Source organism: Diuraphis noxia, unplaced genomic scaffold, assembly GCF_037042655.1.
Source record: "Diuraphis noxia isolate RWA-SAM2 unplaced genomic scaffold, SU_Dnox_SAM2 contig0004, whole genome shotgun sequence".
Classification (NCBI taxonomy): Eukaryota; Metazoa; Arthropoda; class Insecta; order Hemiptera; family Aphididae; genus Diuraphis; species Diuraphis noxia.
In genome coordinates this window covers 17,254,862-17,270,501 of record NW_028301714.1, presented here as the reverse complement: position 1 = coordinate 17,270,501, position 15,640 = coordinate 17,254,862, and the positions used below count along the sequence as shown (strand labels likewise).

The 15,640-nt window shown below is 28.4% G+C and overlaps 1 protein-coding gene across 1 annotated transcript in view; it reads left to right on the top strand.

Moving 5' to 3' along the window:
- The window catches only part of LOC107172921 (TWiK family of potassium channels protein 7-like), a 109,892-nt gene extending 97,688 nt beyond the window's left edge, over positions 1–12,204 (top strand). The window contains exon 4 of the mRNA XM_089226432.1: positions 11,463–12,204. Coding sequence (XP_089082558.1) covers positions 11,463–11,823 — 361 coding nt within the window. The 3' untranslated portion in view covers positions 11,824–12,204. The remainder of the gene's footprint in view (positions 1–11,462) is intronic.
- Positions 12,205–15,640: the final 3,436 nt, after the last annotated feature.

The window sequence follows — 15,640 nt, the reverse complement described above, 5'->3', positions numbered from 1 at the left end:
AATAATAAAACTGCAGTGAGTTCACGCATCGATCATTTCATTTCTTCCTTATTTTTTGGATGCCACAATTATTATATTTAGGCCGAATGTTATCGCTGCGCTAGGAGAAGGGTTTTCACATTCACGTAGCCAAGACTGTAGAACTGCAACCTATATACGTATGACCAATGAAAATCTGAAACTCTAAAGACAAAACGAAATTTTATATTCTGCATATCTTAATGTCAATGGCATTTGTGAAATGATGCTCACATGGTTCTGCTGATAGGTATAACAGAACGATAATACCTATATATATACTCGTATATCGGTTGTTTCTAATAATTTACCTTGAAAGTTATACTTTGTAAATAAGAGATAGAAAGACATTCTCGAAGACTGCAGAATCGACTTGTCACACAACATGCATGATAATCGGACTGCCTGTGATTAATAGGCTCATACACACTGATGGGTCATTTCCGATAAAAATTATTTAAATAGATTCTTTGTGACTTGGAGAGTGTTTTCTTATATTTTTTCAAATCCTCCTACACCCCCAATTATAGGTATCTCATACACATATTTTTTCAGCTCACAAAAAATAATTTATATTTTTTTTTTATGGTTTAATTACGTATAACATTATTATAATTAATAAACATATGGAATAAATATCTTTTTTACAAAATTTGTATTTTTAAAAAGAAACAAATCATTGAGGCTGACAACACCAGGTGGCACACTAGTATATTTTAATACGGCTCATACAGGTTTAAGATTCCTTTGTAGAAGTGTTAGAATTTGGTTAACAGTGATATTGATCAAATCGTAGTTTTATTAACGTTGTTAAATGTTAAAACGTAAAGCCTTACGTAAAGAGCGCATAATATATTATATCGAGGAAAACATATTGTTATTCTTTGTTGTTATTAAAACTATATTGTTATTGCTGAATTATATTATTATGATCGAGTCATCATCGTCGTCGTTGTACAGTAACCACCATCATTAATCCACTAATGTACAAGCCATAAAACATTTGTATGCCGTTTGTCATTTTTACGACTGCACTGTATTCTCCGCCAGTTCGATCCAGTCCGATATTCTACGAAAACAATATTACGTCGATTGTACAATGAATGCGAATGGCTACCCGAATATGTATAAGACACATTATTACTACCTATATATTACGATCACGTATGAAAAGTTTATTACTATCATACAAACATGTATTTTGTAAACAAAAAAGCAGGTAAGTCGTGGATACCGCTGTACAGTAGGTTACTAGTGGGTTACTGTAATGGATGGAATTAAATTTGAATCCAATGACATTATATCATTGTATACGAAAAACGATTCTGAGCGGAGACGGTCTATGTGTCTAGGATATTTTATAGATTATTAAAAATTTTCAAATCTTAGACTTAAAAAGAAAATTTTTATGAATTTCTAGCTTAAAGTAATTAAAAAATGTTCGTAATTATTACATATTGTCAACATTAAAATTTAAATGCTAATAAAAAAAAATGTTGATTATCTATGTATTTCTTTTATTTTTCAACTGCTATTGTAAAAATATGTTAGCAGCCTTATATTACATTTTCAAATCTTAGATTTAAATAGAAAAACTTTTATGAAATTCTATTTAAGATAATTTGAACATTGTCGTAATTTTTACATATTTAGTCAAACCTTGAACTTTAAATGCTTATAAAAGAAAATCGTGCATATTTATTTTGAATATTTTTCAACTGCTATTGTAACAATGTGTTAAGAGCCTTGTATTCAATTTTCAAGCTTTTCTACCCGACAAATAAATTTTTATCGATATTAATTTTAAAAAAACCAATAACGATCGAAAATTGCATATGCCTATAAAAGTTTAGCTTAAATCAAAATTTTTCGAAAATTTCATGGTGGATAGAATATACTTGTATAAACATTCGGTGAACATATTTTCATGTATCTATACTCATTTGTTTTATAGTTACATCAAAAACCAAAATCAATTTTGTCGAAAGCTGATGGTGCGTAAAATTTCACGTTTTTCCCTTTAATTTTTAGTTTGTTGATTCCGATTATTTAGAAAAATGTTGAAAAAAACTTTTGACTTTTGACTCCCCAAAGTACCAACTAGATTCACTTTTTGATCGAAAGAGGTACTGAAGTCGAAAATCGAAGTACTTATACTGCTCCAAAACGTGATGACAGAAAAAAAAAACACACACATCATGATAAAATCAATACATCTAAAATAATAAAAAATGATTATTTTTTTTAAGCGAAAATATAAGTTTAAACGCTTTCGGCACAACGGGGACGGCGTAATCCCAACTTTCATGATTAAACCAACGACAAAACAATGCACTCATTTAATATTCAGTATTAAATAAATAGTTCACATTATATTATAATCGTAGAAGGATGATAGGTTATAAACGCATCGTACCTTTTTCGTATCTCGAATGTGTATGAAATCTGATAGATAACATTTTTGGCATAAATCTTCTTCAAGTATATCTGGCTACCTGTGTAATAAACCTCAAGAAAAAGCTATTATAAATATTTTTTTTTAAGTTTTTTATTGCACTCTGGACGTAGATAGCTGTTATTACGACTAGTTATTAGTCTAACCCTATTAAAACCAAAAGTTCGATTAAAATTATTTGTTTGTTCAAAGTTTTAAAAAGTTTTGAAATATTAAAAAAGTTATTTTTTATGGAATTTAATTTATGACCTTAATGGCCATCTATTACATTCTATTTAATTTAAAAAACGTTTTGGTTGATAATTTAAAGAACAAATTAACTGAGAAAAAATTATATCCTCATAATTTTTTGCTAAAATTCTATTTAGCATATTCATTGCTTGTATACCACTAGCAGACGATACTTTGAACGTTTAAACTTTTTGATGTAATACCTATGGCCAATCTGTTAGGTTAACTTAAATGATAAATTTTTGAAACAGTAATTTTATAAAAATAGGTCTAATAAAACTGGTTTAAAGTGTTTTCTGAAAATTTAAAAAAAGTTGAATACCTAATATTATTGTGCTGGATACTTAAATAGGTATTATTTATTTTAAATTTATTAAGAAAATAGTAAAAAAATTTAAAATAAAATAAAGCATATTATTTAAGTAAGTTTCGAAAATATATTGCAATTAAAATATTGCCTATAAATATTTTATAATTGATTAGAAATTTCACTATATATGGAGGCGGTAAAATGTTATCATAATTGGCATCACATTATGTTTTATTATATTAATTAATAATAAATATTACCGGTTCATTATTTTTATAACATATTCTAACAAATTACCCTTTTTTATATATCGGGAGGTTATTCTTTTATCACTGAACTATACTGAAATATTCATTTTTTCAAAAAAAAAATGTTGTATATGGTTTTTAGTCACTAAACAATTATATTTATTTTTAATATATTTCATCTTAATCATTTTTTTAAGTCTTTACTTTTTTGAATGACAACATACAGTTTAACTTCATATCCCAAAGCAGACTTTTTTTAAAAAGTAATTTCATACATACAATATAAATTTAAGAAAGTAATCAGCGAGATAAATATTTAAAATTTAGTTGTTTGAAGTGGAGTGTTACGCTGTTACAACACCGAAATGTTGGTCCACTACACTGTTCGTCTAAACTTAAAGTACTTCTAAGTTATAACTCATAAATTACTTATCCTAAATTTGATAATTACGTATCGAATATGAAATTAAAACCATTTGTTTAAATAAAAAATTTAATTGAAAACTTAATAAAATCATAAAGTTAAACTAACTAAAAATATATTTTTTTTAATTGAAACATTATTTTATAACAATTTGATCCACGTAAGAAGTATTTTTAAAAGCATTAATACTTTTTGAATAATGAGTCTTGCGTTAAACACCTAGTATAAATCTATCAATTGTTTTTATCATTTCTAAAATGAATTGAACTTATCATATAACCTTATAAATATCAATAGGTACATGATATTTAAATTCCAAATCACTGTTCATGCACTAATAATTTTTTTGTACTTGTTATATGATTTAATCTATTATAATATAATGAAGCGTTAAATGATTGGTGTTGGGTTTATTGTTAGTAAGTAAGGACGAAAAGGGTTTGTTAAAGGCTCTTTGGCGAGTGTATATTGGCTTATTAATATAGTAGGGTATTGAGTATAAATTCTATAAATCCATCGTCTCTAAAATTTTCATAAACTGTATTTTAAGTGTACAAGTCAATAAAATAAAATCAATCAATTAAAGGAGTTATGACTGAACATGATCCTTTTCAAAATTCCCAAAAAATAACTGTGCGTAGTCTCACTGTACATTTGTTATAAACGCAACTCAATTCGAAAAAAAAATTTTTTTTTTAGTTGATGATTGTGAATAATTATTATTTAAATGAGAAAGATTAATACATTTTATTATATTTCTTAATACTCTACCTCACTCTATGCTCTATCGGTTAGTTTCCTTCTGTTTATATGTTTCTCTTCCTCTTTCTTTCACGTACACAACTCTATCTTTCTCTCTCTCTCTCTCGCTCTCTCTCTGTTCCACTCTTCAGTTAAAACAAGTAAGGTTATCCCAACAAATATAATATATGCATGCCGTGTCGTCAAGGTCGAGTGGTCGAGATATACATGCATATCACGTTTAGAAGAAAATGTCAAGTTTTGGCGGTGGCGGGCGTTTCAGTTTTTATGCTGTTGTATATCACGAGCGTGCTTATTGCTGTTATGCACAGACAAAACTAGGTGTATATATTATGATATCGCAATGGATAAAAATTAGTTCTTAGATAAATCTTTGTTCTTCGTGAAAAAACGAAAAAACGAAAATGCGTTTTATTAATATAAACCATCCCAGTTGTACATATAGCTATATATCTGCAATATTATAAGTAAAATATAAGTAATACTATTATATCGACTACAACACGGTATTGTAAACAGAATGCTACCTTTCAACGCTCTCTCTGTGTCGATCAATACCCTAATCAATTTTAATTGAGGCCACAAAAATCTTAAAATTTGATAATACTAACTAACATACCTAAGATCTATAAAATGTAAATTAATTGATTTGTTCAAATTTATTCTATATTATATTTAATATTTAATTTGCTAATTCAAAATTATTAATACAACATTGTAAAAATTTTAAAGTTATAATATAAATATAACTTTACCCATACTATATATTTCTTTATAATATTAATTATTATGATCAAAGAAAAAAAATAATGACTGTGTAAGGTGTTCATAATATGATAAATATGAAGTCCCTTTTTAGATCCTAGAGCTTTTGGAGTTTTTGGGTGTGATTCGTCATCGTTCTTTCGTTAGATTAATGCACTAATAAAGTAATATGGGGGAATAAATTAAATTGAATTAGGCCGACATATGCCACCTCAATCCACGTGTGTTATAAATTCAGTATAGTATATTATATTTTATATCTTATACAGGTGCATGAATATACCACAATTGTGACGTCGAACGCTTTCGAGTGATGGAATTATTCTGGAAATTAAAACAGAAATTTCACACCTAACTGATACCTGCAAAGTACAGATAGTTTTTAATTTGGATTACAATTTTCACACCCTTATCCATTCGATAAGACAGATCCTCTTGGCTCTCTCTAATTATTAGAATGACGCAGCCGCTCCCAAAATATAATTTTATTAAGGAATTAATCTAAGTGTGTATTTTTTATACGTGTATAATATATATATATATATATATATATATATATATATATATATATATATATATATATATATAAACATACAAATTATATTTGATTTAAAAGTGGTTCGAGTTCTGAACTTTCTATGTAAATTGTACAATAACTGTACAACCATCCGGGGGTGTTGTCAAAATTGGGATTTCGTTTGACGTTCATTATTATAATTCAATTTGTACGCTACGACCCCGACTGACGCCGTCGACGTCACGCAGAGTAAATTATTCGTCTTTATTATACAAAATTAATAATAATTGAATATGCTTTTCTTATAGGTAACCGACCTGTATAAACTCGCCTGCCTAGTTGTTAGTTATAGTCGATGATTTTTTTGTTTAAGTCGCCTCAACTCATCGGTGATGGTGGTCACATACTGCATGTCTACTAAAATAATAAATATACTTCACACAAAGATATTGTTTAGAGGCAGTCAAAGTCATTGACGTTCTCAGGTAGAGGGTCCAAAACATTTAATTATTCTCATAGACCATACCCCACGCCTATTCACCCAAATCGTGTGTATGTGTGTGTGAAAAATAATTCGTTCTCAGACAAGTATTACTTATATCCACATTGATTTGAAATTATGTAATAATATACGTAACAATATAGCTAGGAGCGCAAAAAAGTTTAGCAAAACGTCACGCTGAGTACACAACAAACTATATATCTGAGCGTATCTACTTTAATACACGGATACACGGTATACAAGCAATAACATTAATTATTTAATTATTTGAATTATTGGAAATTGCTATATCAATTTCTATTATTGGAAATAACTATTGGAAATCTGTACAATTTATGTTTAATAAGCTAAGTGATATCAAAATTAAATTGAACTTGAAAGGTTGAGGATAGTAACCAACACGACATACTCTCAAGTTATGAATAAAGGGTTAGTTTAAAAACTCACCATACCGTTTTCTTTTTTGTCTTGAACTCAAACATAACATATTATATCATCTCATATTATTATTGGCATTGGTATTAAACGTAAATCAATTGATTAAGAACTTTCACGCAACAATTACAATAAAATATAGTAACAACTAACTATCGTAATAATAAAATTCCACCTATGTAAATATAATAATATAATATTATAACTCGATAGGTGGTTATAACGGCGGCTAGGTAATTGATAAAAAATCACTATTTTGATAAACGGGCACGTTCAACCGCGATGAATCGATTTTTTTATTAGATTTCCCACTTCTTTACTCTCTATGCGCGTTTATAATAACAAAATAACAATAGTAATTTATAATATACATATTATATAGGCGCTGTATTTGGCTCGAGAGTTCATAATAATATTGCACTACACCCGCCTACTTGTAATCGAAATGGGAAATGGGATTTCAACAAACCATATATCATAGCCATCCGATATTTCAGACTATACCTACCTAACTACCTACCTACCTATTTACACCCTGTAAAACGGTGAGTTTTCTCAAATAAACACCTTTTATGTTCTGCAGCCCTGTAAACCTGCACACCCATCCTATTACATGTTATTAGCTCAAGCTACCACCCGTCACTTGCCATATACGTACACCAAAATATTGTATCGAACAAAACAAATCACCAGATTCGCGTGGAATTTTTTGTGAAAAAACTTTTAAATCGCTACTGCAGCAGAACCACATTATTATCGACTCCTTCAGCTACCGTTCATACTAATAAACTGTCTACCGAACCCACTTTGCCTTAGTGCCTTACATTTAATACATAGATAATACATAATGGATAGGCCTTGTGTATACTAGTTACATAGCGGGCAGCGTTCCCGAATAAAGAAGAGAGACAGCAATATAAAAAACCAGGATATAGACACTGTGTGTAATGGAAAAATCTGGTGAGTGGTGGCTGTGGCCTTGAACACGGTATTTAGGAGGGCGTGGCATGCATTATCACTTGAATAAATCATATCATTATTATCACACAAAAAAAGACAGAATTGATATAGTGTTTACTGTTTTGTAATGCCCATAGACATATAAAACAACTAGATAGCCGACTACGGGATAATATTGAAGTCAGCCGCCATATGCCAACAGGGCAATGTTAACAAAATCGCATGGTTGATAAGAATATTTATGAATGATAACAAAATTAATAGGTATAAATATTTGTACTGTAGTATATTATGTACTTATTACTACTTTATATAATTTAATTTGTAGTTGACATTTTGACTATAGAATATGAAAAGAAATTCGTTTTTTCATTATTTGAATTATTATTTATTATCACTTATCAATATAGGTATCTTATCTATTGAGTTATTATGTAAACATTGCCCTGTTGGCATATGACGGCCCGACTTCAACGTTCTTATGGGAATGTAATTCACAGTCGGCTATCTAGTTGTTTTATAAGTCTATGGTAATGCCCATTGGCTATTGCGTTGTTTGGTTGTTTCCGTTTTTATAATTCCGTAACTAAGAAGGATGCACGTTGCTAACGTTCTATCAGATTACGGATACAGTACAATTTCCAATACTTCAACCGTAGGGATACAGTAATCCGATCAGCTGATCGAGTGTCTATTCTATATTGTTCTGTGAAAAAACGTATCTTCTATCCTACTCATGGTTGAAATATACAAGGTTATTGCATATATACTCCTTCTCTACCAAATATTTGATGATAATAACAAAAATGGCAGCGTAAAGGGAGCCAATCATAATCGAGTATATATGTGCGGTAATTTTGAATTTGTCAAAATCATTATTTTTACGTAAACTATCTTATGAAAAAAAATGTATTTATTACTGTTCAGCATGCTTGAAACTTGAAATATACAGGTTAGGTTAGGTTAGGTAATAAATTGTATTAAACTTCGACATTTTAACAAGCTACAAAGTATAAATCCAAATTTTTAATATAGCGTATTTTCCAATTTCTATGATAAGAAAAATTGATATAATTGTAATTTGTGATATCCCTTTACGCAGCTATTTTGTATCTGATGATAACAATTTTTGTCGATATGCAACCATGATCTTACTCAGCAAAAAAGTTATCTTTTCTTCCTTGGTTTGTGTGTTTTGCCATGCGTGTTATAGCCATAGAGTAATTTTAAAACTTATTTTTAAACTACGATTTACGGCGACTATATTATGGTTCAATAAATAAATATGATTGGACAGGTTGGCTAAACTGTTTAAATCTGTAGAATATTTTAGTCCATAACACTGGTAGTGCCGTAAATTGTGTCTACGTTTTTGGCTTCACTTTTTAGCAAAAACGGCACCTCTAAACATTCTATATCACTTGCATTGTGGGATTTGAATCGTGCGTTTAACGTTGACTTAAGTCTAATTGTTATACGTTTTCTTTTGTTACCTAAAGTATTAATTATTGAAGTTTATCTTTCGTTAATAACCACTCCATCAATTTAATAGTATTTTAGTTGATAATTAGTTATTGCCTATATATATTTATGATTTAATTTTTAAAACAATTGTATCAATGTGCACGAACTTAAATATATTTCATATACCTATGAGTTTTACATATTAATAAATAATACCTAGATTTTTTATATACATAAAATAACAATAAATAATGAACAGAAAATACGATTATATGTTTAAAAACATTAAAATAATACAAAATTCATTTTTATTATTTGCCTGACTTTAAATAGGCATTTAGTTAAATGCCTAGTCATTTTATTAAATTACTAGGCATTTGGCTAAGTGTCTACGCGGATAGTGAAATTACATAAAAATTAAATCTTTGACTATATGCCTAGGACATATTCACTTCTGTTATGAAAATTCAAATTTCAATTAATTTTCATGGAAGGATATTTTTGAAATATCAGTGTAAACTCTTTTGCTGAGTGAGACAGAAAATCGAAAAACGTCTGATAACTAATATGGCCTATCCATTATGTATTATCTATGATTTAATGCAATATATTTTAATGTTTAAAACTATGATAACTTTAAAAGTTTTAATATTTGGTAAACATGAGCGTACGTATTTGATTTGATTAGATTTGAATTTTATTTTTATCAATATTTGAATTTTAATGAATGTAATTTTTATTATTCCTAATTAGTTTTCAAAGGAATATTATATAAAATAAAAATTGATATTAAGTCTGAAAAAAATATTTTTCAAAATACATATTTTGGTGTTATATCAATTATAGGAATATCACTGAAAGATATTAGTTTAAAACATATCAGTTCATAAAAATTATATATTTGTTATAACTTATTATTATCATACCTCAACACTTAATTTTAATATTAATTTAGTAGTACATACATAATTCTTGACAAATTCTTGATAGTTAATATATTAGCTTTAAATTGAAAATGGTTTATGATGTTTGTATGCCGTGTATGAGAGTGTAAAAATAGCAGTACAAATTATACTAATTTACTTATTTACTATTATAAATTATAATATTATATAAATACAATTTTAATTTACACACTTGGAGAGTCTATAATAATTAACATGCTAATACTAAATATTTTATTAATTATTAACAATCTTATAAATACAATAATAAATATTTAATATGGTGCTGTCAATAAAATTGGAACTTTCACCTGTCATCTAATTCGTACATTACGATCAGTCTGAAATCTACCATTATTCGTCCGTCATATAGATTTTAAAGTCATATACTGCAATTTCAACCGTTAGATTACGTAGTAATTTACAATATAGCAACTATAAAGTCATCAATTATTTCCCAAACATCAGTATTATAAATAATAAATCATTTGTGGGTAACGATAAGAGCGTCCGAGTGTTTTAAACATACGCGTGCGTTTATCGTTTGTTTTTAAACGGTTTTTGGATCATATAAAAGCATCTCTCATGTTAACTATTAATCTTAAATGAAATTAAAAACGCTTATTGTACTTACATATTATTTTGATGTTGAAATATTTAATTTATTATAAAACTGGGTGAAATAAAACAATATTTCGTCATTTCTTGGGAGTAATTTATGAATTATAGTGTCACGTTTCATGTCTCATATGTGCCCAACATTATATTATATTAATGTAGTATTTAAAAAAATATATATTATGTACAAATATAATGATGTACATACGTCACTAATGTGGTGATGGCCAATGGATTTATTTTAAAGAATGATATAGCACAAATATTCAGGTATCGTCGTTTGAATTTAACATATAAATTTAAAAAAAAAATAATGTCCTACTTTGTAATTTTTCATTCTCAACAAAAACTGAATTTTTTTTCGGTTTTATTATAGGTATATTATAATATTACATTTGTCAAAATTGACGTTTTTATATCCACAGACGTTCAGGGTTAATTTTTTAGGGATAGTAGCCCACATTTTTCTCGAACTCGAATAAGGTTTAGCGTTTGACAGAAAATAAAAATTTTATCCATGATTAACTAATAATGTAAAATGAGTGATCTTTTGATAAAACCGAATTTGATATAACGAGTAATTCCAACGCTAATGGGCATAGAATTTTATCATAAATATCATTAGAAATACAAACTTATAAGATTCATCGACGTCGTCGTTCATCGTTATTGCAGCAGACAAATGCGAACATTCGATTGTCGCTGGGTCGAGGGAAAATCTTATTTATTTATCGACCATTGTCGATGGATTTTTTCTTTTAACACTGTTGTTTATATTTTGTATTTTGTATTTTTTTTTTTTTTTGAAGGTATATATCAGGAGGTGCCATACTGTTCTCCAAATGGGAGTCCTGGGAGTTCTTTGATGGGTCGTACTTTTGCTTCATATCACTGAGCACCATCGGGTTTGGTGACTTCGTGCCAGGCAACAGCATCACCGGTTCCGGCACCAGCCTCGGTACGGGCCTCAATTCCGGCACCGGTACGAGTCCCGGTAACCGTTCCAGCGCCGGGACCGTAATCGAGCTGAGCTTCATACTGTGTTCCATGTACCTGATGCTTGGCATGGCCCTGATTGCCATGTGTTTTAATCTGATGCAACAGGACGTTGTTATGAAAATCAGGACGTGTACGGACATCGTGCGGAGGATCAGCAGGTGTAAAAACTGATCCATAAAGTGCGATCATCGTTCCGTGTAAGTACGTGAAAGTCCAAGGTCGTGTACACAATGGCGCTCCTTCACAAATCGTAATTAATATAATCAAAATATAATTACGTCGTTTTCGAGCTGACCAATACAGTAATCGGTAGTCGTATTCAACTGCACTCGGCGGTCAGCGCCTGAGATTCAACCGTGTGGTATACCGCACGTCATTTTCCTGTCATGCCCGCGAACACCGACGGAAACCGGAACTGACGTCGATCAAGCTTAACGCATTTTTTATTGTACAATTTTTAGATTTTTGTAATGCATTTTATCTTATTTTTTTTCCACCGTTTTGTTTTGTTCCACTTACCCCGTTCGTGTAAATAAAAGTCATTATGTTTTACTTTGTGAGTTGGATTTTAGTTTGCCGCGAGAAATTAACAGTCTGACCAGCGTGCTCTGAAATAAAAACACATTTATCTTACCGTCATAGGACAGATAATCTCGTAATCACTCCACCTCCTCAACGGTAAAACTGTGCGATTTTCATTTTCTCCATGTTCCAGCGGTCTCATTTGAATTTTACCCTTGTATATATATTATTATTGTTACAATATTTCAGTAATTCCGTGTGTAATTCATTACCAGAAAATGCGTCATTAAGTGAGCTGCCGGGACCGAAACATCATACCATTCGCGTGCATTACAAACAGAAGGCATCCTCTCATTCTAGTCCCGAACACTGATCACACACGGCCGCTATTTTCCATTTTACAATTCAATTATGTAACTATAAAATGTAAAAATTATGCAAAAATCTGCAAATCTATCACGAATTCAAAGTATATATTGTATTGTTATAATATTATTTTCGATACTTAAAATATTATATTAAAGTTGTTTATTATTAAACAAACTTAAATCTGTTGTTATTATTATTAAAAATTTTATTAAAACAATTGTTTTGAAATCTTTCAGCTATTACTTAATGTATAAAAAAAATTTTGTGAATATCGCAGTTTTCCGGTGATGTCAACGATAGATGTACACTTACTTAACCTAACCATAAATACAATACCAATATACTTATAGAAGTAGGTATGGTTATTCAAATGGTATTTAATACCATAATAATGTAATAATGATGCGTTCAATTGTGAAGTCCTTCAATATTCATATCCCCAGTAAAATTAATAGTAAATACATTTAGTAAAAAGTGCGTTAGTATATAGATTAATATAATATATATTTTTATCGATTGATACGAAAAATTGTTGTATATACATATATTTTTTTTCTGATGAGGTATACTAGAAACGAACGTCTTAAGTTCTTATTTTTCTACGCATAATTTTTTTCAACGTATTTTTATTTCATCTCGTTCATTTTATGATAGATACATAATAATGTTGTACAAAGAAGATGATATATTTAGTTTTCAATAAAAATGAAAATCTGCCGCTATATACCGAGTATTAATACCTTTCAAATACTCATGAACCCTAAGTCCCTAACTATATTATATTATGTATTACAATATTACGATTCCCTGTAATAATAAAAATATGTGTAACGATTTGACTGGAAAATAATGATTTTATTTTATAACATACAAGTCCATATCAATGGAAAAATAATAAAATTTACTAATCCCATTCGTTTATAATTATTGAAATTAAAACTACTGAAATCGTGTTTATTTTTTTTTAGTTTTGAAATGGTCTTATTCCGTAAAAAACTAGTAACCAAATCATAATTATTGGCAACATGTTTCTATGAAGTGGTTCTACTGTGACATTAACGCTATGATGTTACACTTAAGAATTAAGATGTTTACCAACTGTGCTTTCTCAAGAACAACTTGGTGAATAGATGAAACCAAAATTTTAGTAATAAAAAAAAAACCCCTACAATAAGAAGTATAAAAACGTAAATCATTAACATGTCCATTCGCAATATGACTGACTTCCATCGATAGAATGAATTATGGAAGTCCGATCATAACTGCTACTATAATTAAATCATATTATTATCATCATAGTCTAGAATTTATGATCGAAGAACCACTACCGAATCTCATATTTAATAAGTAGTTTTCTGGTTGGTCGTATTTTGTTTTAATTATATAAAACCCGAAACTATACCATGACTCAAGTGTAATGAGTTATTATATTCCTTTATTATTAAGCACAATCAAAGATAATACCTAGTATAAAACTGGAACAATAATAATATTATTTATTAATTTCATTAATGGAGTTATGTTTTCAAACCTATATTTAAAATTATTTACTTATAATTACATAGATGTTAAATTTTTATAATTAAAATGATATCAATTTAAATAATAACGAGAATATATTATAACTATGTATGAATAATAACCTATCCCCCCATGGTCCAAATATAAAGTCGATTGTTTTATTTTATTCCCATATTAGGTATCAAATTATATTTTAATCAAATTATTATTGCTTTTTCGTGAAATAAAAATTGTATAAAAATTGTATTTAATGATTGTGTAGTGTTTGTTCTAAACCATACCTACTTTGGACTATGAAAACCATTAATTATAATATATACATGCTTTCCAACTATTATTAATCATACGTATGACTATCATTCATACTGCGTATATTCGTTTTCTATACAAAAGCACTAACAAATATAGTCAATTTATTTGGATTAACACGTTGTAGATTGTATACATTAAAAAACAAAATATAAATTTTTCATATGAGATATTGTGATGTTCTAAATAACGAAATTTTTCTCTTTTATTTTGAATAATTTATCTTAAATATATCGATTTTTGAACAATAATAAAATACGAGTATACAGGGTGTCCTGTGAGGATTTACCCATTGTGATATCTCCCAAAATAATGGTGATATCGAAATTATGGTTTTGTAATAAGACTCACAGGAATAAGAACTACAATTATTTCATATTTTAATGCTTTGGTAAAAAAGTTAAAAAATATATTTTTTTATTTAATTATTTCAAAAAAAATTAAAGATAGCCATTTTGATGAGTTTATTTTTCTGAAAATATTGACGTTTCAAAATTTTATTTTCATTAATTTCCTGGTTTTTAATATTTTTTTTAGTTTCGAGAAAAATTGCGAATTATTTAACACCGTAATGTTATCAAGCATGTGACCCACCGCGCCGCGCGCATTCCCATACGGCCGTCCGAATACTTTCCTTGTACCTAATAGTTATAAATTTATAATCATATTTTATTTCTTCAAAACTAGAAAAATATTAAAAATCAGGAAATTAATGAAAATAAAATTTTGAAACATCAATATTTTCAGAAAAATAAACTCTACAAAATGGCTATCTTTAATTTTTTTGGAAATAATTAAATAAAAAAATATATTTTTTAACTTTTTTGCCCAAACATTAAAATAAATTTAAAAATGAAATAATTGTAGTTCTTATCCCATTAAATCTTATTATAAAACCAGAATTTTGATATCTCCATTATTTCGTTAGATATCGCAATGGGTAAATCCTTGCGGGACACCCTGTATTATTCAGATTTAATCTAAACATATAATTCTATCTGGCTTAGAGGTGACACTATTTATAATTTTTTCTTGTAATCTGAGATGTTTTTTAGTAGTGTATGACACACACAGCTCAAGATTTTCTTAAGATTATGTCCAAGTCTAATTTTAAGGTCTATTCTATTGTAATCTTGCCTGTTCAAGGACACCAAACTATAATACGACGTTGCAACTTTAACTTACTTTTCTTTTGTGTATTGACAATTATAATAGCTGATTCTAATCCATCAGGGTTTAACGCTATATAAAGTGCATTTACTATTAT